General features: G+C 39.9%; 1 protein-coding gene across 3 annotated transcripts; it reads left to right on the forward strand.

Moving 5' to 3' along the window:
- Nucleotides 1-29: 29 nt before the first annotated feature.
- slc27a4 (solute carrier family 27 member 4) lies at nucleotides 30-23,336 on the forward strand. Of its 3 annotated transcripts, none has more exons than XM_079599864.1 (13): nucleotides 30-246; nucleotides 3,284-3,445; nucleotides 5,208-5,602; nucleotides 9,311-9,469; nucleotides 10,386-10,455; nucleotides 10,582-10,673; nucleotides 10,935-11,044; nucleotides 12,330-12,539; nucleotides 12,850-12,976; nucleotides 14,527-14,664; nucleotides 14,753-14,917; nucleotides 18,634-18,780; nucleotides 19,485-23,336. In XM_079599864.1, the coding sequence occupies exons 2-13, from the start codon at nucleotides 3,285-3,287 to the stop codon at nucleotides 19,640-19,642; spliced, it is 1,932 nt and encodes a 643-aa protein (XP_079455990.1). In that variant the 5' UTR covers nucleotides 30-246; nucleotide 3,284; the 3' UTR covers nucleotides 19,643-23,336. The 3 variants fall into 3 exon arrangements, with proteins under 3 accessions (XP_079455990.1, XP_079455989.1, XP_079455988.1); XM_079599863.1 differs by having other exon boundaries at nucleotides 206-532; XM_079599862.1 differs by lacking the exon at nucleotides 30-246 and adding an exon at nucleotides 1,584-1,687.
- Nucleotides 23,337-23,508: the final 172 nt, after the last annotated feature.

Here is a 23,508-nt window from a genome sequence, read left to right on the forward strand (position 1 = left end):
AATATCTGACAAAAGCCCTCCTCCTCCATGATGCCTCATGGTCCTGCAGAGCTGCTTGTGCTTTGCAGCAACTACCGGGCGGAAACTGTCGTGATGATTCGCTGGCTGGGCCACATTTCCTTGACAGGACTTTAAGTCCCGCCTTTACTGAGGCAAACGCAGCGCTCCGAGAACGCCATTGGTTCAAAGAGCTGTCAATCAATGTATACGCAACTGCACCGGCGAATAGAGAGAAGGCGGGCTCAAGTAAGAAAATTATAAGGTCATTGGAATTATCAGCGCTACAAGCCATCGTTACAATGAAGCGATAACAGATAATAATGAAAAATGAAATAAACGGGGGCAAAGTCTACCAAAGAAGCTGCGGTAGGTAAAAGGCAGGCGTGCGGCCGTTACTCACCGGCGCGTGCGTCTCAGCGCAGGTAAACGCGGTGGAGGTTTCGCTTAAGCCGATCAAGGTGGGATCGTACGGAACAGGTTCCCCTTCTGCCATTATACACACGTTATTGTGACCACGGAGACCAATATTAAGGTATTTCCTGGACCACAGACACCTACATGCCAAATATTTTAACCATTGTCCATTTCCGGCATCCTGTATCATAAATCGTCATGATCGCAGATGTCAACTGCCAGTTAAAGATGCATTTTACGATTTTTACTATAACAACAGCGTACATTGTGTCCTGTTCATGTTTGCTGATGGATGCGGTGTCATATGTAACAGTTTATTGCTGATAATCCAGATATAGGATGCCAGATATCCGCACTGGGCTTTTAAAATATATATATAAAACACGCACATCAAATAACGCAGCGTAACCGTTACTGATATAGGCCTAACTAACGTTACTGTATAAACTTGGTCGTATAGACACATGCTATAATGTAACGTTATAGTCTGACTGTGTGAAATCCTTATAATGTATCTTATGATTGTAACGTTAACAGTATAGAGTGAAGCTCAGTGTACTGCAGTGCTGTAGTGAGGGTCGATTCTCCAACGACTCGTTCTTTTCAACCGAATCACTAAAACGGACCGAGTTGTTCGTTCACGGTTCTGGAATCAACAACTCACATACCCCTTTTCCACCAACAAGAACCAGGTGCTGGTTCAGAGCTAGAGCTAGAGCCGGTTCGGAGTTGGTTCTACTGACGGTTCTTCTACAGACTCACTCTTTTTTCCGATTCCGAATGAGCCCAAAATACCAGAAATACCACAGAAACGTATTTGAATCGTTTGCCATTGGATTGTATGACAGTTTTATCAACACGCGTTTGAAAGTTGTTGATTATAAATTGAATCTACAAGCTAAAACATTACTGAGAAATGCCAATTTTAGTATTGTTGATTGTAAAGGCAAGTTATATTTGTGTACTAAACAGCAATAGGATGTAATTCCGCGAACGTGTGATCATGGCGTAAGAGAATCGCTGAATCTTTGAAATGAACTGTTCGAAAGAGTCGAATCGCGGAAATGACTCGGTATAGTGCTGTACAATCCAATGTGCTCGCTCAGGTTTCCGGGTGGAGCAACGAATCAGGGCTCTGCGGTAATGATTATGATGATGGCTCTTCTTCTGCATTGCTTAAATAGCCATCCCGCACCCACAGCACGTCTATCATTTTGTCTTGCTACAACAACACACGGTCACAGGACCGAACAGACGTTACCATGCGGGGCGGGTGGGTTCTCCCCAGCATCCTTCACGATAGACAGCCGCGCATTGTTGGACTTCCCTGCTGTATCGACAACGTGTGATGGTGGTGGTGGTGATATGACGATGTGTTAACATCACTTCTGTCAGTCATTAGAATGAGAATGTGTGAATGAAATGGCGTATTATCTATAGGTGAATCAGACCGGGGCTAGTTGTCACACTTTTAATCCAGTGAACATTTCCCAGAGTAGGTTTTAATTCCGTTTCTGTATAGAATTCGTGAATGCAAAATATTTTACATTTTATTTATTTCCACTGTTATACAGTTCATTTAACACGTGCTTACCTACAACGTGGCATGTTGTTACATTATGTGTGGGGTAAGTTCGTTGTCACAATGGAAACTCTATTTAATGTTTTTTTTTCTGCAAATTTGAACAGTAAAACTTATATATGAAACACAAAAACGATTCAAGAAGCTGTAGAAATGGACAAGATTACAAACTTTTGGTCAACAGAAATTTATAAATTAATAAATTGTATTATTAAGCTGCCTGCATAATTCTAAATGAATAAATAATTCATAAATAATAAAATCAAAACTCATTATATAGTTTAGATTCCCACCTGAGAGTGGTTGTATTGTGCATTACCAATATTATATGGTCATTTTGTCCATCTATGTGTTTGCAAAAACCGTACACCGTGAGTTTTTAAGTTTACATTTTAGGCTGTCAGTAGATTAAAATAGTAAATAAAACAACTATACAACTCCTGTTTTGAACTAGATGTTTGAAAGCAAGGAACAAAACCACTGCTAAAAACAAAACAAAAAATACTGTTCTTTGGACTCAAAACCTTACAGATAGTGCAAGACAGCCCTTGTGGCAGCTTTCCTATGTGACAACTAGCCCCGGTGTCCCCTATATAGCTGGCCTTAGAGGGCATGTGACTGGTAATTCAGCAGGTCAAGCTTCTGCTGCGTTCAGATGAGCTCTAGGAAAGGATCGTACAGATCGAATAGCTCTGTTGCCTGACATTCAATCCACCCTAGTTACTTTACAGGTGTTTTAGTGGACAAGAAGGCCTAGAAACACGTCAATACAGTTTAATGTAAAGGGGGAAAAAAATGTTTACTACCACATTTGTTTGTATCCATCTTCATTGCACATCAGAAAATATGGAAACATCTATCATTGTGTAATAATATCCTTTATACGCATAATATATAAAATGTGTAATGAACAGCAGCATTTAAATAAATATTTCAATACAAATGTTTGATTTACTGTCCAATCAAACGGTTACTGACTTTTCTCGTGTAAGATAATACGAGTACTCTGAACTGATATACCTTTAACATGCATTTCCAAGGTCAAAGATCTGTTTTCTATCTTGTCTTGATATGATTAAGTGTCTTATCTTGTTAATCTCAGAATCTGTCGATTTAAGGCAAGAGTTTTGCATATCGACCATTGTAATTATCAGGTTTATAATGATCGTTATAACTTTTTATCAAGGGCTTTTTTTTAAAGGCCCAATAAAATGTTAATGCAATAATGAAATGTTGATAAATGATATTGAAATGGCTGTCTGAATGACTGTGTTTTGTGTGTGTCAGGATGTTGCGGTTGGCGTGCTCCACGGCTCTTCTCTTCCTCCTCCGGCTGTTCGCCGGCCTGTCCTGGTTCCAGGTCCTGCCATCCATTCTCATCTTCTACCTGGGTTCTGGAGGATGGAAGTCAATCCATGTGTTTTCAAAGACCATATATCGCGATTTGCAGTAAGTTTATCCAGTGTAGCTTGCTTTTTTTAAATATACTTTTTATAATATGAATATACTTTTTCCGAAGTCATAAAAACCAAATGAACCAAGCAAAGTGTGGAGTGTGAATACAGCCTTAAAGAAGTTCCTCAACAAATACAACCGCACACTCCTTTATTACGAGCTATGAGTTTATTAAGAGGAACAAGTGGTTGAAGTGGGTTTCTGGGTTATCCCTCGCTGGTTCACCCTGTTTTTCCTGATTTTGCTTTTCAAGATTTTGAAATATGAATTGAGTAATCTGAAGTGTGATTGCGAAGTATCTTAAGGCTTTGAGGAGGGTTTTCCCCCACCTGAACGTCTATGTTTGATTAGCAAACAAAGCAAAACCTCTGCTAACAATCACAGTTTTGCCGCTGGTTGTAGCAAGTGCTGGGGCTTGTGGAGTTCAGTTCCACTTCAGGTCCTGGAGGTGTGCGTTTATCTTTTCATACAGCACAGATTACTCTGTAAGTGCCTGGATTGGAGGATGGAGGCTTTTAGGATGGATAGCTGTTAATGGATTTAAGAACTCTAATGGGACAGGGATCACTGCTTTTAGCTGTGTGTGTGTGTGTGTGTGTGTGTGTGTGTGTGTGTGTGTGTGTGTGTGTGTGTGTGTGTGTGTGTGTGTGTGTGTGTGTGTGTGTGTGTGTGTGTGTGTGTGTGTGTGTGTGTGTGTGTGTGTGTGTGTGTGTGTGTGTGTGTGTGTGTGTGTGTGTGTGTGTGTGTGTGTGTGTGTGTGTGTGTGTGTGTGTGTGTGTGTGTGTGTGTGTGTGTGTGTGTGTGTGTGTGTGTGTGTGTGTGTGTGTGTGTGTGTGTGTGTGTGTGTGTGTGTGTGTGTGTGTGTGTGTGTGTGTGTGTGTGTGTGTGTGTGTGTGTGTGTGTGTGTGTGTGTGTGTGTGTGTGTGTGTGTGTGTGTGTGTGAGTGACCAAGGCTGCATATATATGATCAGAAATATTATTAATATTTAAAATGGCTGTTTTCGGTGTGAATATATTGTGAACTAATTTATTCCTGTGATCAAAGCTGAATTTGATTTCATTACTCTAGTCTTCATGATTTGATGCTCAAGAAACATTTCTGATTATTATCAAATTTTAAAACCATTGTGCTGTGCATGACCATGATTCACTACCATTCAAATGTTTTAGGGTAAGTAAAAAATATATATTTTTAATATATGCATTTAATTGATCAAAAGTGACAGTAAAGACATTTTTAAAGTCACAAAATATTTCTATTTCAAATAAAGGCTGTTCTTTTGATCTTTCTATTAATCAAAGAATCCTGAGAAGAAAAAAATATCACAGTTTCCACATAAATATGAAGCAGCATAACTGTTTTCAACATTGATAATAATAATAGTTACTTGAGCAGCAAATCATCATATCAGAATGATTTTTGAAGGATCATGTGACACTGAAGACTGGAGTAATGATGCTGAAAATTCAGCTTTGATCACAGGAATAAAATATATTTTCACATATATTTAAATATAAACCGATTATTTTAAATAGTAATAATATTTCACAATATTACTGTTTTACTTTTTTTTTTTTTTTTGATTATTAATATAAATGCAGCCTTGGTGAAGAGACTTCTTTCAAAAACATTTAAAAAATCCTAATCATTCCAAACTTTTAAAGTAGTTTATCTATTTTAAATGAAGAGTTTCCCCAAAACTCAAAGTAGATGTAAAAAATGTCATACCATACATTTTTTTGTGTTCTTTTACAGTGCAGCCAGTGTGTTGCTGAGGGTAAAGCTGAATGTCAAAAAGCACCTACGTGAGCGCAACACCATTCCCAAACTTTTTGCCAAGTCCCTCAAGAAATACGGTGACAAGACGGCTCTGATTTTCGAAGGAACGGGCGAGAAATGGAGCTTCAAAGAGCTTGACGATTACTCCAACCGCGTGGCTAACTTTCTTCTCCAGAGGGGCTTCAAGGAAGGCGATGTGGTGGCTCTGTTCATGGAGAACCGCTCTCAGTACGTGGGGCTCTGGCTGGGCATGGCGAAGATCGGAGTGGAGGCAGCGCTCATCAACTTTAACCTGAGACTGGAGGCCCTGGTTCACTGTGTCAACATCTCCAGCGCCAAAGCGGTGGTGTTCGGCAGTGAGCTAACAGATGGTGAGAAGTGATTTGATCGTTATCAGAGATGAAGAAACTACTCCTAATTTATAGCAGTTAAACCACAGTCAAGCTACGCTTTTGAAAAAGTAGTTGCCTACCCATGCTGCTACTAACAAAATGTAGCTAACTGCATTTGGCTGTTACAGAGGTAGTTCATTTTTAAATTTGAAATAATGAATTAACTTTGTGAAGCGGCGAAACCTTAGCGAATCATTTGAATCGAACCAGTGATCCGGAGCACGTATTAAACTCCCAAATTCCACCAGTGTGTGTTGATTAGAGTGCTTCGAAACAGTGAATCAATTGAACCACAAATTCAACATACAAATACTCACAACGCAACCAAATACAGAACAAGCTGCAAATACTCACAACGCAACCAAATATAAACAAGCTGCAAATACTCACAACGCAACCAAATACAGAACAAGCTGCAAATACTCACAACGCAACCAAATACAGAACAAGCTGCAAATACTCACAACGCAACCAAATACAGAACAAGCTGCAAATACTCACAACGCAACCAAATACAGAACAAGCTGCAAATACTCACAACGCAACCAAATATAAACAAGCTGCAAATACTCACAACTAGGGGTGGGCGATATGGCAAAAATATCATATCACAATTTTTTTCAGGGAAATCACGATTCACGATTTTATCACGATTCCTTTTCATGTTGGTTTTACTATTTTGCAAGTGACTGAGCATCACAGCCAAACTAATGTCCCTATTTTAAAAACAAAGCAACAAAATATAAAATAAAAAAGAATGGCAGACATTTAGACCAAAGTGGCGAAGATAAAAAATCTTTGTCATTTTCTTTGTTATTAAAATTTAAGAACAAAGATACACATACACAACTTAATATACAAATTAAATAAACAGTGCTTTATTTTTTCAGCTACAGGTGTATTTAACAGCATTGAAGAAAGTAATTAAATGAACAAATATGAAAATAAAACAACATAGACTTCACTGTATACATTTTACATTGATTCTTATTAAAGCTACTATTCTTATTAAAGCTACTATTAAAGCTACTAAGTTCTCAGTCAAGAGTGAGTGAGATGCTCTTTGTATTTTGTTGTTTTATTAACAGGGATAGTTCTCCCAAAAATTTAAATGATCTCAAGCCGTTTTAAACCCGAATAAGTCTCCCTCTTCTGTTGAAAATAAAAGTTATTTGGAGGAATGTGGGTAAACAAACAGTTCATGTACCCCAGAGACTTCCATAATAGTTTGTTCCTACTATGGTAGTCAATGGGGACCAGCAATACAGGTTTGGAACAACATTTGAGAGTGAGTTAAATAATGACAGAATTTTTATTTTTGGGTAACTGTCCCTTTAAGGACAAGCGGCTGCATGTTTACTATTAGGGCTACTGTCACTTTAAGATCTGCGCGCAACGAATCTACACGCATTTGAGAAGCAGATTTTTTCTTAATTTTTTCTATTGTTCTTTCACTTTAGACATAACCAACTTTGTTTATGTAAACCTTGTGTGTATTTGACAGTATTAGCGCAATAAGACTCGAAAGATAACTTAGCCCAGTAATCAGACGCTGTTAGACAGGCTTTTAGTGCATGCGCGCGTCGGGTGTTTGCGCTCAGAAAAGCGCCCGTTAGAACAGCGCATCAGCAGCGAATGACATGTTTAACCGGCAAGGCTTTAAGCACATGCAAATAATTAATTTTTAAGAACTACAGTGTCCCGTTCCTCTGCATTTCATGTGGATATACGTCGCGCTGTAGGCTACAGTATGTTGAGACGGAGGCGCCAGAAATGCAAACTGATAAAATGCACGATCCTACGATATTTCTTCAAAAGCAGATCGTGGAGACATTTTAATCGTCCACGATCAAAAATCGTAATATCGCACACCCCTAACTCACAACGCAACCCAATACAGAACAAGCTGCAAATACTCACAACGCAACCAAATATAAACAAGCTGCAAATACTCACAACGCAACCCAATACAAAAAAGCACTGCAAATACTCACAACGCAACCCAAGGCCGTGTGTCCACCAAAGCACTTTTTTACGCTGCTGGCGTGTTTTTTCAATGGGAGTGCCGCGTTTTTAAAATGCCATGAGCGTAACGAGGCGCTGAGCGTTCAGCGTTTTTTACAGGTTGCCGAGAGTTGAAGAATGTTCATCTTTGGGTAAAACGCCGCACTCATCACTGTCACTTTTTACCCAACCGACCAATCACAGTGGAGGAGGGGCGGGACTAATACCACACCGACCAACGGATATTCTGTATCATAGCAACGAAGAGCCTCAATTTAAAAAAACTGCGCTGCCAAAATGCTCTCAAGCACACATAGCTCAGCGTTTTCAGCAGAGCGCCTAGCGTTTTCAGCTGGCTAAAAACGCTTTGGTGGACACATGGCCCAATACAGAAACAAGCTGAAAATACTCACAACGCAACCAAATACAGAAACGCATTGCAAATACTCCCAACACAACCCAATACAGAACAAGCTGCAAATGCTCACAACACAACCCAATACAGAACAAGCTGCAAATAATCACAATGCAACCAAACATAGAAACAAGCTGCAAATGCTCACAACGCAACCCAATACAGAAACAGGCTGCAAATACTCACAACTCAACCCAATACAGAACAAGCTGCAAATGCTCACAACACAACCCAATACAGAACAAGCTGCAAATAATCACAATGCAACCAAACATAGAAACAAGCTGCAAATGCTCACAACGCAACCCAATACAGAAACAGGCTGCAAATACTTACAACTCAATAGAAGCTTGTTTGTTGTGAGTATTTGCAGCACATGTGTTGTCAAACTGATGAAAATGTTTTCTTAATTTGCTGGTGGTGTTTAAAAAAAAAAAAAAAGATATATATATATATATATATATATATACTGGTATGTTTCCTTCAGTTGCAGCCTGTTAAGCTCTCGGCCACTGTAGGATATTTATTTTATCCATCTGGAATTAATTGGATTGTGTTCATTACATACCAAAATGGAGTCAGGTACTTTAGAAAAAAATTTAGTTGGTGACATCAATCGAAAATACATTTTGGAGGTGGACCAATTTAATATTTGTCTAAATAAAAAAAATTCTTTATTTTTTTTTATGAGGTGCACTGGTGCATCTTGCCCAATAATATACCAAGAATGTGTAGTTGAATGTCAATAGTGTCAGTTGATTTCATATTGACTTTAAGCATGAGGCTTGCATTTTATGAATAAGATTTGCCTCAATATAGTTTCGGTTGAGGCAGCGGTTCAGAAGTGTTGCAAGCTAAAGTTACACATTACAAGAAGCAAATAAGGAAGTGGCACTTGGACAGATTATTGTGTGAACTCTATAGAGAAACAATGAATAAGTAGCATAGATTAAAGATTTATCTTGCGCAGAGGTCACTGCGTGTAACTCATAGTGAAAGAATGTCATTGCACCAAAGAGTATTCGTACCTGAGGTCACGAAAGGCAGCAAAATCCTAATGAAATCGAGTTTCCTAGTTGTCTCTTAAGTAATTGGATACTGACTCATAAAGCATGTCATGTTGAGTCAGCTTCGTTTCTTATCGATTTCACATTGTCGGGCGTTTGCTTGTCCTGTGCTTTCTCTGAAGAAGTTTCTAGGCTCACTTTGTTGCGTTATTTGTGTCTGTGATGTATTCACGTATTTCTCTCGCTCTTTAAATGTCTCAGCGCTGTGTGAGGTGCACAGCTCCATGGGAAAGACTGTTAAGCTGTTCTGCTCTGGAGAATGGGACCCTAAGTGTGTTCCTGAAGGGACGGAGCATCTAGAGCCGCTGCTGGAGGAGACGCCTACAAGCCAGCCCAGACAACCAGATCGCAGCTTCACAGGCAAGATCATCAAAACAGACTTGCCACCATTTAAGGCCTATGAGCTCCTGTCCATTGGAACCACCCTGTTTTTTAGTTCAAAGCTTTTTTTCCCATTTGCTGAATGATCCCCACACATGACGCGTGCGTGCGTGCGTGTGTGTGTGTGTATATACAGTCAAACCAAAAATTATTTAGACACCAGATATCATTTTTTATATTGTTTTACTAGTGGGTGCAGGACAGTATAGGTCATTTATGTAGGTGAGGATGGCAAAATAAAGTAAACTGACATATTATACCCAAACATTCTTCATACAGTGGACTACCAGTAAAATGTATTACAATTTGGGACCAAATATTATTCAGACACCTTAACCTGACCATGTTTTGCTTAAGTGTTTTCTCTTTAATTGCTAATGTGACCTTTTTACACCACAGACTGAACTATATATATACACACACAAAATTTAAGACATTATTTTTAGAGAATTGTGAAAGTTTGGCATTGAACTCAGTCTGAATATTTTCATTCTTTTTGTTTTGTTGCATTTGACTTAAATAGGATGTTAAGTCACATTACCAACCAAGATTTACTAAACGGCACATTAGCGTGAGAACGCAATCCCATGAAATGCCGGTGGGAGTGAAAAGTTCTGAGCCTGATCAACTGACAATACACAAATAAAAGAACACCGATGCCGTCATGTCAAGTGCAAAATAGGTTAAGGCATGCTTTTTTGGGGTGGTAAAAAATGGTCCAAATACCAGTAAATTGACTCGTGCATTAGCCAATTTGAATGAATCAATCAATCAATTTGACTAGTATTTCATAGTAATTGACTAGTGACTGACACAAGCTCTTAGTAAATCTGGCCCATAAATCACATTAGCAACTAGATGTTTATAGTTTTTTTTTCTTCTTCTTTGCTTCTAGATCGCCTTTTTTACATTTACACGTCGGGAACCACTGGGATGCCAAAAGCTGCTATCGTTGTACATAGCCGGTAAGTGTATGACAGTGTTCATTTTCTCAATTTCTCAGTCTCTCGTTCCTTGCTTTCTCTTTTTTTCTCTCTCAATGAATCAAACTCCCTGTTTTTCACCCCGTCTTTCCTGCGTTCTTTCCTCAGGTATTACCGCATGGCTGCCTTGGTGTACTATGGTTTCAGAATGAAGTCTGAGGATGTGCTTTATGACTGCTTACCACTTTACCACTCAGCAGGTACATCACTGAACACAGGCTGCTCTACACCTTCATGATATGTGCACTTCCTGTCACAGTCTGGTTCAGGCTACTTCCTGTGCGAGTTTTGTGACTTGTTTTGATGGATGTCTACGTAAGATCCTTGAGTTCAATGCTGTATTGAGAAAAATAACTTAGTTTGTTTATATTGTATTGGTTTAACAGATTTATATTTGTGAGTCTTTAATCTGGAAGTAATCAATAGGTTTGTTCTGAGGTCAGAGTTGTTCTCTGTGGCAGGAAACATAGTGGGAGTCGGCCAGTGCCTGATCCATGGAATGACTGTAGTGATCAGGAAGAAGTTCAGTGCATCGAAGTTCTGGGATGACTGTATCAAATACAACTGCACGGTGAGTAATGGAATATATGGATTATTATGGAATATTCAAGAAATTCGTTTGCCTATAGTTTTACAGCAAATTACAGTAAAGATGTATTAAATTTATTAAAAGTGACAGTAAATATATTTATGCAGCTTTGATCACAGGAATAAATTACATTTTAACATGTATTACAATAGAAAACAGCTATTTTAAAATTGAAATATTTTTTCACAACATAAAAACATTAAAAATCATATCAACTTAGAAAGATAGTGTATAAAAAATGTGATATCATATCTGTGAATTTTTCATTTACTCATGTATGGACTTATTTTTTAAGATGAAGACATGCATGAAGAAATATATATATTTTTATATTTATATGCATTTACATATTGATTATATAGCAATACATAATAATAAACAGCAGTATTCTAATCATGTACAGTAGTCAGTCAACATTTGAAGTGGATCATCAAAGTTGTCCTAAGACAAGAACGGGTATTGTTCAAAATTCATGTTTAACTTTGATGAAAGGTTTTGATCCACTTCCAATGTTGACTACTGCATATAAATGTGCATGTTTTCTTTTTGAGTCCAATATACAAATACATATTTGAATCAGTGTTTTGAATCAGACTGTTTAAAAGAACTAATTCACAGAAATGAATGGAAGTCTCTATTGATTCTGGATAAATTGAGAAAAAAAAAATAGATATCACGATTCTCCCACGATTCTAAACAAAATAACATGTAATTTACTACTCTCTTATAAAGACTTAATTGTTTAATTACTGTATGAATCAGAGTTTTTGAAACATGAATGATTAAATTACAAATATTTAAGTCACTTGTCGCCACCTACTGGTGTAATTGATACCACCTTTATTTGAAGTGTCAAGTTACTTTCAAAGATGATTTGCTCTATTTTAATCGCTACCATAGACATCAGTGTTTATATCCGAACTTTCATCCCATTACTTCTGTGATAATCTGAAAGGGAAAAAATGATACTGTGTGGTTGAAAAGACTGTTTGTGAAGCTGTTTCATACCTATACATGACAAGTGCTCTCTCTTGATCAGCGGCAGCGCCAACACAGATCTGAATGTTCGCTGTGATCATAGCCTAGGCTACTTGTCAAAGGTTTAATAGACAAAGTCAAACAAAATCATATTCAATATATTTTACATTCAGTCTTCCAAACCTCAGCTTTAATGTTATAGCTGTGGGATTGCAAATTGTAGTTGTGTTGCATGGAAATGTAGCTTTATGGAGTTTAAAAATATTAAAAACATAATTTCTGGTCTCAGATCGTGCAGTACATTGGCGAGATCTGCCGCTATTTGCTGAACCAGCCAAAGAAGGACATGGAGCACCAACACATGGTCCGCATGGCCCTCGGGAACGGCCTTCGCCAGTCCATCTGGGAGGAGTTCACCAACCGCTTCAACATACCACAGATCGCAGAGTTCTACGGCGCCACCGAGTGCAACTGTAGCCTGGGCAACTTCGACAACCAGGTCTGTCCTAGCAAAAGCAGTGTCTGTAAACAGCCTTTATGAGTAGCACACACTTGTAAACCTACACAATAGTGGATAATGCATGTGGAAAATGATATATAGGGTTTTAAGGGTTGCAGCAATTAGCGTTGTGTATTACCATTACCATTTTACAAGGCCATCTACAATGTTCAGTAATCAAGCACAGGTGGTTATGGGCCATTTATGGTGCAGATAGAAAATGCACTTAGCTGTTTATTTAGCTCGACACAGTATTTAGTTTTGAAGAGTGTGAGGTGATTGTAACAAACATGTGATGTTTTGACTGCAGACGGGGGCCTGTGGATTCAATAGCCGGATCCTTCCCTACGTCTACCCCATCCGCTTAGTCAAAGTGGACGAGGAGACCATGGAGCTTATCAGAGGACCCGATGGAGTCTGTATCCCATGTGGTCCAGGTACAGTACTTGCTCACATTCATGCTTAGTACACAGGGGAGCAGACAGAAAGTGCCGGGTTGGATCCCTTAATCCCTTCAGAACTGCCTTAATTCTTCATGGATTAGATTCAACTAGGCGCTGGAAACATTCCTCAGAGATTTTGTTCCATATTGACATAATAGCATAGCACAGTTGCTGCAGATTTGTCGGCTGCACAACCATGATGTGAATCTCCAGTGCCAGCACATCCCAAATCTGCTCTATTGGATTGAGATCTGGTGACTGTGGAGGTCATTTGAGTTTAGTGAACTCATTGTCATGTTCAAGAGACCAGTTTGAGATGATTTTATCTTTGTGACATGGCGTGTTATCCTGCTGGAAGTAGCCATCAGAAGATGATACACTGTAATCATGAAGGGATGGACATGATCCGCACCGATACTCAGGTCGGCTGTGGCGTTTAAACAATGCTCAATTGGTACTAAAGTGTGCCAAGAAAATATCTCCACCAATACACCAGCAGCCTGAACCGCTAATACCAGGGTGGATCCATGCTTTCATGTTGTTCACATTCTGACCCGACCATCTGAATGTGGCAGCAGAAATCGAGAGTCATCGGACCAGGCAATCTTCTATTGCCCAATTTTGGTGAGCCAGTGTGAATTGTAGCCTCAGTTTCCTGTTCTCAGCTGAGAGTAGTAGCATTGGTGTGTATCTACTTCAAGGTTCAACGTGTTGAGCGTTCAGAGATGCTCTTCTGCAGACCTTGGTTGTAACGAGTGGTTATTTGAGTTACTGTTGCCTTTCTATCAGCTCGAGCCAGTCTGGCCATTCTCCTCTGAACTTTGGCAGAAGTCATATGATCATATTTTCTGATCATTCTCTGTAAATCCTAGAGATGGTGATGAATGAAAATCCCAGCAGATCAGCAGTTTCTGAAATACTCAGACCAGCCCGTCTGGCACAAACAACCATGCCACGTTCAGTCACATAAATCAATCGTCTGTAATCCTATTATAGTGTTTTCCACAAATAAAGAAATTGTTAAAAACATGAATAAAGCAAGTAAACATTGTAACCAACAGTGCATGCAGTAAGTCCCTGGGATTGGGAATCACATTTTCTCAAATAAAGACCAGGCAATGCTGATTTGACAGAGCACACAGTACAAATAATTAAACAAAACTGTTCAATAAAAACAGTTAACTAATGAATAATTCATATTAGTAAACAAAAAATGAGAGCTTCTGTTGACACACCAAGCTGACAGTCGTTTGTAAGAGACTGTCGGACTACTTTTCGCTGTGTTTTTTTTTATTTAATTTTATTACGTCAGCTTGGTGTGTCCCGGCCTTTAGGCATTCAGGCACTGACGTTCTTAGCGCTGTCAAAATAAAAGCTTTTTACAGTTATCAGGCAAACACACAAACTTATCGGCCCTTTGCCTATAATTAAAAATACCAAATATGGACTGATATACAGCACTTATTAATAATATATAATCAGTTGGCCACTCCAGAAAGTGCAGAAATATAATTTAATGTCAATTTCCTTACTGTGTTTCTCAGGAGAACCCGGTCAGTTGGTTGGCCGAATCATTCAGAACGACCCCCTCAGGCGATTCGACGGCTACGTCAATCAGTCAGCCACTAATAAGAAGGTTGCCCACGATGTCTTCAAAAAGGGAGACAGTGCATATCTGTCAGGTATTGTATTTTGAAACAGTTCACACAACCGCACTCTTCCTTGCACACTCAGCTAGATAATAGAAGTTGTTTGCTTCTCCTCTCTCAGGGGACGTGCTGGAGATGGACGACTATGGCTACATGTATTTCAAAGACCGCACAGGAGACACGTACCGCTGGAAAGGAGAGAACGTGTCCACCACCGAGGTGGAGGGAACTCTGAGCCGGCTGCTGGACATGAAAGATGTGGTGGTGTATGGAGTGGAGGTGCCAGGTAACGGCACATGTTTGTTTTTATTCTGTCTTTCTCGCTCGGTGTCTTTCCACCAATGACATTTCATCCTGTTTAAGAAAATCTTGGCTAAAATAGGCAAATCGATCTGCAGCACCCATAGAGTTTACTCTTCAGGGACTATATCTTCAAGTGGAAGGAAAAAAATTATAATCGGCAGGAGTTTCGTGCCGAAGAGGTTTATTTTGCGACAATCTTAATAATTACACAGAATGCCCACGGGCTTTTAAAGTCTTAAATGATTTTATTATTTTTAAATCTTATATATACTATTATTTTTAGGTTTGACTCCTCCCTTCTCTTAAAAAAATTGTTTAAATGATGAAATATGAGGTTTATCATTTTATAATCTTAACGTAAAGTTTCAATCGTGGTAATTTTTCAGTTTTGGTTGTTACCCAGACTACCCTACCCCACTCATATGGTTTTAATTTTATTATTATAATTAGTTTTAAAAACCCTGCAGATACCCTGATTACACGGCTAATTGGCAAAGAAATAAATGCACATGACACGATTTAAGATTCAAGTTAAAATGATCTTGTGACGATGAAGAGAGCATCTCTACAGTGTTTTGCGGTGAACTGTTCCTTTTAAGTGTTTTGAAGTAACATGAATCACCGGGTGCCCAGCCGGTCTGTGGAGAGGAGAATAATTAATTTGAACAAAGCTGACTGCAGCAGCTCCTGAAGGATTCTGGGAATGCACAGCCAAACAAAGTCTTCTCTTGGCCTGGCTCTGGTTTTGCTTGCACTCGATCTATAAAGAAATGGCGGCAGAGTGCTGAATATAGCTCGCGTCATTTGAGACTGCCAGCTGAAAAATACACTCACCTTCAGAACAAAGTCATCAGCAGATCTGGAATTGTGGGTCTACAACGTGTAGGTGTACGTGTACATCATACGCTGATAACCATCAAGTCAAGTCAAGTCAAGTCAAGTATGCTTTATTGTCAGTTCTTCCACATGTACAGTTCATACATACAGAGAATTGAAATTGCTTTACTCTCGGTCCCATGGTGCATACAGATAACACAATAACGCCTAAAATCTAGAACAATATAAAAATATAAAATACAACTATACAATAAGTAATAAAAGAAGCAGCGCAAGGCACATGGCAGGTAGAGTGCAAACCATGCATTGAAGTACAAAATAAAAAATAACAACCATACAGTATAGATAAAAAGATTAAGTGCAAAGACAGCTTATTCTGTATGATTTAAAGTGCCAAAGTGCCAAAGGGGCTCAAAGAGCAGTTATTTTCAACCGACTGATAAGGTAGTAGGATGACGTCAGTTCTATGCTGAATGAGGTAGTGAGCAGACCCATGCTGCACGAGTGACTGGTGCATGTCATCATCATCGTACGTTAGTGGGAGGGGGGGGTGGGTGGGCTCCTGTGGATGTGGAGCCTGGGCGGAAAAGTGAAGGGAGGTAAGTTCGGGAGCGAGTTCAGCTTCCTGACAGCCTGATGTATGAAGCTGTCCTTCAGCCTGCTGGTCCTGGCCCGGAGACTCCGCAATCTCCTCCCTGATGGCAGCAGACTGAAGAAGCTATATGACGGGTGAGTGGGGTCACCTGCAATGCAAAGAGATTTGCGGGTGAGACGGGTTCCGTAAATGTCCTGGAGGGAGGGAAGAGAAACACCAATGATCTTCTCAGCTGCTCTCACTATGCGCTGTAGAGTCTTCCGGCAGGATGCGTTGCAGGCCCCATACCACACAGTGATGCAGCTCGTTAAGATGCTCTCGACGGTTCCTCTGTAAAAGGTGTACATGATGGGGGGCGGGGCTCTGGCTCTTCTCAGTTTACGGAGGAAATAGAGACGCTGCTGAGATTTCTTGGCCAGTGCTGCTGTGTTTTCAGTCCAGGAGAGGTCCTCAGTAATATGCACACCCAGGAACTTGGTGCTGCTCACTCTCTCCACAGTGGCACCGTTGATGGTTAGAGGAGCATGCTGAGTGTGCACTCTCCTGAAGTCAACAACAATCTCCTTCGTCTTCTCCACATTCAGAGAGAGATTGTTGTCACTGCACCACCTGGCCAGGCGGCTCACCTCGCTCCTGTAGTTTGTCTCATCCTTGTTACTGATGAGACCCACCACAGTCGTGTCATCCGCAAACTTAATGAAGAGGTTGGCGTTGTGTGACGGCGTGCAGTCGTGGGTCAGTAGAGTGAAGAGGAGGGGGCTCAGCACACATCCTTGGGGGGCCCCAGTGTTCAGAGTGATGGTGCTGGATGTGTTACTGCCGACCCGTACTGCCTGAGGTCTTCCAGTCAGAAAGTCCAACAGCCAGTTGCACAGCGAAGTGTTGAGCCCCAGCTGGACCAGTTTGTGAATGAGCTGTTGAGGGATGATAGTATTGAATGCTGAACTGAAGTCTATGAACAGCATTCTGACGTATGAGTCCTTTTTTTCTAGATGTGTGAGTGCTGAGTGAACGACAGTTGTGATGGCATCATCGGTCGAGCGGTTGGACCGATATGCAAACTGGAAGGGGTCCAGGGACAGGGGGAGGGCAGACTTGATATGGTACATGACTAACCGTTCGAAGCACTTCATAATAATAGGAGTGAGTGCAATCGGACGGTAGTCATTGAAGCAGGATGGAGACGGCCTCTTGGGGACCGGAATGATGGTGGTAGCTTTGAAGCATGAAGGGACAACAGCCTGACTTAATGAGATGTTGAAAATGTCTGTGAAGACATCAGCGAGTTCTGCTGCACAGTCTCTCAGTACACGCCCAGGAATGCTGTCAGGGCCCGGAGCCTTGCGTGCATTGATCCTGCTGAAGGATCTCCTCACACTGTCTGGGGTCAGCGTCATCACCTGATCACTGGGAGGAGGTGGAATCTTCTGTGCAGTGGAGCTGTTTTGCTTCTCAAAGCGAGCGAAGAAGGCGTTCAACTCGTTCAGCAGAGAGGTGTTACTGTCACAGGTCCGTGGTGGGGGCTTGTAGTCCGTAATGGCCTGTATCCCCTGCCATAGGCTCCGAGTATCTCTGCTGTCGCTGAATTGATGGGCTATCCTCCTGGAGTACTGCCTCTTAGCCTCTCTGATGCCACGGGACAGGTTGGCTCTGGCTGTTCTCAGACCCACCTCATCTCCGGTTCTAAAGGCAGCGTTCCGCATCTTCAAGAACAAACTGTTTCAAAAGTCTAAATGCAAATCAATGACTTTTGAGTCATCAATGAGATTTTGAAATCATACAGGTTTTCTTTAGCCTTGACTTTAGCATGAACAGACACACACAAGACTGCAAATGTTTAAAAAAAGCAGACGGAACAACAATTAAAGTGTTCACATACCAAACCGAATCAGGAAAATGGGAAACCTTGCTGTGTTGATCTGGTTTTACTTAAACTGTTTTTTGTTTTTTTTATCGGGGAAAGGTCGTTTTTAAGAAATGTAACTAATATGATCCCACATTTTTTTTTAAACATCTGTGCTTCCATTAAGCCTGATGTTATTATTCAGATAGTTTAAATGTTGGCAATTTAACTTTTACCAACTTGCTAAATTACTGTAATTGACCTCAGACAAAACTAACTGCAGAAGAGAAAAAGAGCAGTTTTTACAAATGGATGGTATAGCGCCTCTTGCGGCAGTGCTGAGAATGCATCGCATCTTTGTGTTGCATAATTTGAGGTTGCCTTTGTGTGATTCATATGGACGTTTTGTTTTTGTTTTCCTCAGGAGCTGAAGGCAAGGCAGGGATGGCGGCCATAGCAGACCCGGACCACACCTCAGACCTGGCGAAGTTTAGCAGGGACCTGGAGAAAGCCCTGCCGCCCTATGCCCGGCCCGTGTTTCTGCGCTTCCTGCCAGAAGTGAACAAAACAGGTGAGATATGGCACGTCTAATCTCAGACTGCCAACTGACCCCTGTCTGATGAATATTGTTGATGAATATAGTCCTGTCCTATTTTAGAACAGAACCCAAAATTGAAATACTCCATGTGCCAAGTTTTCATTTGCCAGTAACTTATTGGTGCTTTCCATTTAACCATAAATTATGCAACGGTACATTATGTCCATATCTACAGCATTGTTTCTCATAAATGGATTTAAAGTGCTGTTTTTCTGTTAAACATAACTAGGATTCCTATGGGTCCTTAAAACTTCTCAAATTCAATTTGATCAAATTTAAGGTCATAAAAAGTCTTAAAAGTCTTAAATATTATTTTAGGATATCTTAAATATGCGAACATTGAACATTTTGTACTGTTTTTTTATTATTTTTTATTATGACCCTTTAACTTGACATGTTGGACAGTCCAGATGACTGAGCCCAATTATATTACACCTTCTGCCCATTTCGGTGCAGCCTTACTCGGACATGTTCGAGGTTACATTAAATATGACAATTGGGGGAAATCTACAGTCTAAGGCTCTAACAAAATCTAAAGCTTGAACATTTTTTACTGTACCAAAAATTAATTATGCACCCTTGAACTTGATATATGGGGCAATACAGATAATTGAGCCAACAGATGTGCACTGCGCCGATGCATAGTATAAAATGCTAAGCATGTGGTTTTCTTTCAGGGACTTTCAAATTTCAGAAGACAGACATGCGACGGGAGGGATTCGACCCCAGTGTCGTCTCGGACAAACTCTACTTCCTGGACTGCACTAAGGGACAATATGTGGAGCTGAACGTAGATCTCCATCGCAACATCGTCTCAGGAAAGCAGAAATTATGAGACTACTGCCAACCTCCACGCATTCCCTCACCACCCCGCCTTCAACAGCCCTCAAACCCCACCCCCCTCATCACCCGCCCCTCGTTACCTCAACAAACACAGTGAGGGGCCGCAGGAACGCATTCTGGACACTTACTCAAGCCCCATATTCATTCTCACAGCCCACCTCTCTTACAACTGAGATGGGACTGAGGTGGTGTTCAGCCATCTTGAAAACGAAACAAAAAATTAAGCAATTTAGCAAACAAGAATACGAAAAACGAACAGCAAGGAAAGGCACAAGGACCAAATACACGTCTGTCAAATGGTAACGCTTTCCCTTTGCCTCAGCTGCACAATGCTCGCCTGGCTACAGGATTCGGGACCGACACGCGGTCGTTTTGACGGATCTGACAAGCGACCGCCATCGTACATGCGCCACCAAACCATGCGGATCGACGTGCAATACAAACCCAGCACTGGCTGCGCACTTGTCAGCTGCCATGACTTGATCAATGCTGTTTATTTAAACGTGCACCAAATATATTTAAGTTGTAGAATAGCTCATCGTCTATTTTCTAAGTTCTGAATCAATATGCTGCATTGAAGACATCCATGATCGCACTGCTACTGTCTATTGTACCTCTCCAGGCGTTAATCACGAAAGCTGATGTCTAGAGACCGAACAGCCCGGTGCGACATTGTGCAGAGTGGGCTTCATGGGTTCGCTTCGATTTGCTAGACGTGACGACCGTTCAGATTCGGGCGAGGACCTCCTGGACTCCACAAGACACTATAGTGGACTTTGCATAGAGGCGAATGAAAGTAGTAAACTACTCTGGTGCTAAAGAGTGAACATCCTCCCCATCTGCAAAGTGGCGCCAGACCTAAAAAAAAAACGTCTTTGCTTCTTGGCGTAAAGAGAACGGACGCAGAGTAGAAAGAAGGGAAAGTGATGTAGGCTATCTGTCATCCGGGTTTTAGTTTTTCTTTCAGCAGCATGAATGATTGATGCAAACAGAGCACTGTGCCTTACTGTCAGGTCACCACGTACGTAGTGTTATTGCTCTTGTCCTGTATCATTACACTAACTGACCCTGGACGTCTCTTAAACGGCTAGTTTACTTTCCAAACCTAGCTTGTACTCCCCTCCCATTAAAATTTCCCATCATGCAACGTGTCCGGCACTACATCTATGGGCATCCTTTCCCTTCCATGTGTATTTTGCACCATCTTCTCTGGCAAACTTTCCTGTTCTCCTTCGCCCACTGACAGCGGATTATTTATTTATATCGTAGCAAGTATTTAAGTGTGTGTGTGTGCACGTGTGATGAGATGATTTTGAGTGACAGCACTTGATTTTCTCCAGTCACTTTTTTTGGCCACTATAAATTAACGTACGGCACAGATGTGGGAAAACATAGAACTGTGTTGACATTATATGGGCGAGTATCCTGAGGAACATACTTTACCAAAAAATAAATAAATAAAAACAAGATTTATACTTTGCATAAAAATAATGAAGCCTATTTTGCAATGTTTTTCCATTATTTTCATTAAAAATAAGGATTTGTCATTACCCGTTGTCATTACTGTAATGCAAAAAATCTCATTCTCATTACCATAATGCCCCAAAAAATTATTCACATTTAAAAATGGAATTCTTATTACCATAACAGACAAATTAATGCTCATTACCATAATGACAATAACAATCTCATTACCATGACAAAAATCTAATTAACATTACCATAATGACAATAAAAAAATCTCATTCTCATTACCGTAACAACACAAATTAATTCTCATTACCATAACGACAATAAAATGCTAATTTCCATTACTATAATGACAATAACATCTCATTCTGATTACTGTAATGGCAATAATTCTTATCGAAAAATTGTTCTTGTCAGGACTTTTTTTTTTTTTCTTTAGAATTAGCATAAATTAAATCCAGTACACCAATGTAAATAGGACTTCATTTTTTTTAATTCATTCAAAATTCTATTTTTCTTTTTGATTGAAGTGTCTGCCACACAGGTCGTGTTTTCTTCAATTGATACTTCTAGCCAAGGGTGCAGCAGTGATGTCATTGGTTAGTCAGCCAATCAGATGCAGTTGTCCATCAATATTCTGTTCCTGTTTTTATTCTGTTGTTCGTCCTTTCCTTTTACTTGGATTTTTAAAAAAAAATTGTTAAAGAATGGTGTAATGAGTGTGTGTGAAAGAGAGGGAAAGCGTATCTTATGCACTGAGTTATATTTTAGACACAATATGATGTCAAATCTTCTCTACAAACATTTCTTTCTCTCATGATACACTATGTGTTAATGTTTGTGTCCTATGACCGCAAGAATCTCCACCAGGAAGCTTTTGCTGAGGCCTCTCTTTATTATTTCTGTTAGTTAAAGGAACAGTTCACCCCAAAAATGGAAATTCTGTGATCATTTACTCTCTAATGTCGTTCCAAACCTCCAAAAAGGACAAAAAAAAGGTCTTCTGAAGCCATGATACTGATGTGAGAAACCTGATAATCTACCTCCACTTCAGCTTTCAAATGTCCTTTCCATTTCGCATATTAAACATGCAAATCACCGGGACATCATCCTGGTGCATTAACATGCCATTTTTTTTTGAGTTTCAACAGAAAAGATTATCAGTAACTTACAACTATGCTTTGTCTTTTTTTAGAATGTGAATGAAGATTATTTTATGTGTTCCAGAAAAGAAATAAAGTCATACATGTTTGGAACAACATAAAAGGGAGTGAATGAAGCCGGAAATTTCATTTTTCGATGGTACCGTCCCTTTAAAGTTTCATACGAAGACACACAATTGCAGACACACACAAACGTCCTTCAATTTCAGTCATTTCCACATTAATGAGGTCTGGTTTGAGAAAGACTTCTGCATTTTATTTATGTTTTAACGACTTTTTTCATATATTGTAAAGGCATTAGCAATGTGAAATGCAAAAGCCAGTGCTGTGAATAATTTTGTATTTATTAATTTTTTTTTAAATACATGTTTTTTTCCCTCCACTGCACCATATAAAGCATCACGGTCTGGTTTCACTCAGAACATGTTAGTGTGTGTGGGTTTAGTTTCGAGATGATGTTGTGCATGAAAAGCGATGTTGTTCTCATGTCTGTCCACTAGGTTGTGGTGCTCGTTCACTTTCCTTCCATTTGCCATCCAAAAATCTTGTTAATGCACCAGTATGTTTTCATTGATGATAAGGGATATCTAATGTTTTACGTGTAACCTAATTCTTTACGGCGGATTTTGTTCTGTCAATGGCTTTAAAGCTGCAAAGGACCGTTAAGCATCATAAGTTATATTGTTTTTATCTTGTTTTATTGAGCACCAAAGCCAATGAAGATTTTGCATTTTGTTAGTTAGGGATCTCCCTTTTTCTCCCAAGTTTTCAGTTTTTGGTTTATAAACTGTACAGATTTGTCACGCTTCTCAAAAGACTGATCATAAATGCACTTTTGTTTTGTCTATTTCTGTTCAGTACTCAGGAACAACATGCAGAGGTGGGAATGAGTGAGCTGGTGGCGTGTGTGTGTGTGTTTATGTAGAGGAGGTGTGTGAGGTGTGCCGCGTCACACTGAAGTCCTCTTGTCTTAAAGACTAGCTGTAAATCATGCTCTTTCAAAACAATGGCATCCAAGAATCCATATTAATAAAAAATATATTAATTCTCTGCAGTTGCTCCTGTTTATTAACTTTGTATTTTCGAGTGTTGTTGTTTTTCTGTTTTCATTTTAAGAAAGATTCATAAAGGGACATTATGACTTTGTGGGCTGGAAATGTTCATATTTTTAAGTTTCAAGCATGACCTTCAATGAATGGGCCTTCTGTGAGGTGTGTGTTCTTGC

Source organism: Phoxinus phoxinus (assembly GCF_949152265.1).
Source record: "Phoxinus phoxinus genome assembly, chromosome: 23".
In the NCBI taxonomy this organism is placed as follows: domain Eukaryota; kingdom Metazoa; phylum Chordata; class Actinopteri; order Cypriniformes; family Leuciscidae; genus Phoxinus; species Phoxinus phoxinus.

Coding starts and splice junctions, on each gene's coding strand:
- slc27a4 (XM_079599862.1), top strand. Junction 10,456..10,581: donor GCTATCGTTGTACATAGCCG/GTAAGTGTATGA, acceptor TTCTTTCCTCAG/GTATTACCGCATGGCTGCCT. Junction 14,665..14,752: donor AGACAGTGCATATCTGTCAG/GTATTGTATTTT, acceptor CTCCTCTCTCAG/GGGACGTGCTGGAGATGGAC.